Here is a 924-nt window from a genome sequence, read left to right on the forward strand (position 1 = left end):
TGGATGCTGGTGGTGAGTAGCCAAACTCAAAGAGAACACTCTGAAGTCGGATGGGGTGAATGGCTTAGGGTGCCCCTCTAGCAGGGGAGAGCAGGGAATTGCCTCGGGAAGGAGGCCACTGGTGAAGCTTAACCACCCTGTAACAACATCAACTAGCTTCACGACATATGCCTTTAAAGAGCTGCCACTTTACGCATGAGAGCTCACATTGTGTGCCCTTGCGTCACGTTCCAAGCTCTCAAGAACACCTCGTACGACGCCGCTGCCGAGGTGGACACGGCCTGCAGCCCCAGCACCTGCAACACGGCGGCCATAATTGCGGAGAGCCGCAGGCCGCCGCCGCCGCCACTGCCGCCACTGCCTCCCTCGAGCTGCATTTTGCCACCTCTCCCACCGTACTGGCAGCCGGCGGCCCCCTCGCGACGGCGGTCGTCGTCGTCGCCGTCGCGCTCATCATTGGCGACCCCCGCCGCCTCCTGGCCCACCGCCGCAACATGAAGTACTCCCCTTAGCTGCTGCTGCTGCTGCTGCTGTTCCTTACGCTGAGGCTGTAGCCGGGAAAGCGGCGTTGGCGTCAACGGCAGCGGTGGCGGCGTCAGTCCCGTACGAATGCTTGCTGCAGTAGCGGACAAACCCATGGCCTCCACATAACTCAGGAGGTGCGGTACGAGCACCTCCAGTACCTTCGCGTCCGCGCAAGCACCCATTGCCCCCATCGCGGTTGTGGCGCCTATCCTGTCGTCATCACCATCAGCAGCAGCAGGGCCGGCCGGCGGTGGTGCCGCCGCCAGAGTTCCCAGGTCGTACAGCAGCTCGTCCATGTCCCGACTGGCCCCGCCGGGCATGCTGGCCGCCAGGGCATTGATCTCCGCTGCGACAGCGGTGTCGTCGGTCGCCAGCAGCGGGACCATGTCTGTGAAGGGG

The 924-nt window shown here is 63.7% G+C and overlaps 1 protein-coding gene across 1 annotated transcript; it reads right to left on the minus strand.

Annotated features, from left to right (window-relative positions):
* Positions 1-203: 203 nt before the first annotated feature.
* On the minus strand, positions 204-911 carry VOLCADRAFT_101529 (uncharacterized protein; the record flags this gene model as incomplete). Its single annotated transcript, XM_002959971.1, has 1 exon — positions 204-911. The coding sequence occupies one exon, from the start codon at positions 909-911 to the stop codon at positions 204-206; it is 708 nt and encodes a 235-aa protein (XP_002960017.1).
* Between the last annotated feature and the right edge of the window lie 13 nt (positions 912-924).

This window comes from Volvox carteri (genome assembly GCF_000143455.1).
Source record: "Volvox carteri f. nagariensis unplaced genomic scaffold VOLCAscaffold_2151, whole genome shotgun sequence".
Taxonomy (NCBI): domain Eukaryota; kingdom Viridiplantae; phylum Chlorophyta; class Chlorophyceae; order Chlamydomonadales; family Volvocaceae; genus Volvox; species Volvox carteri.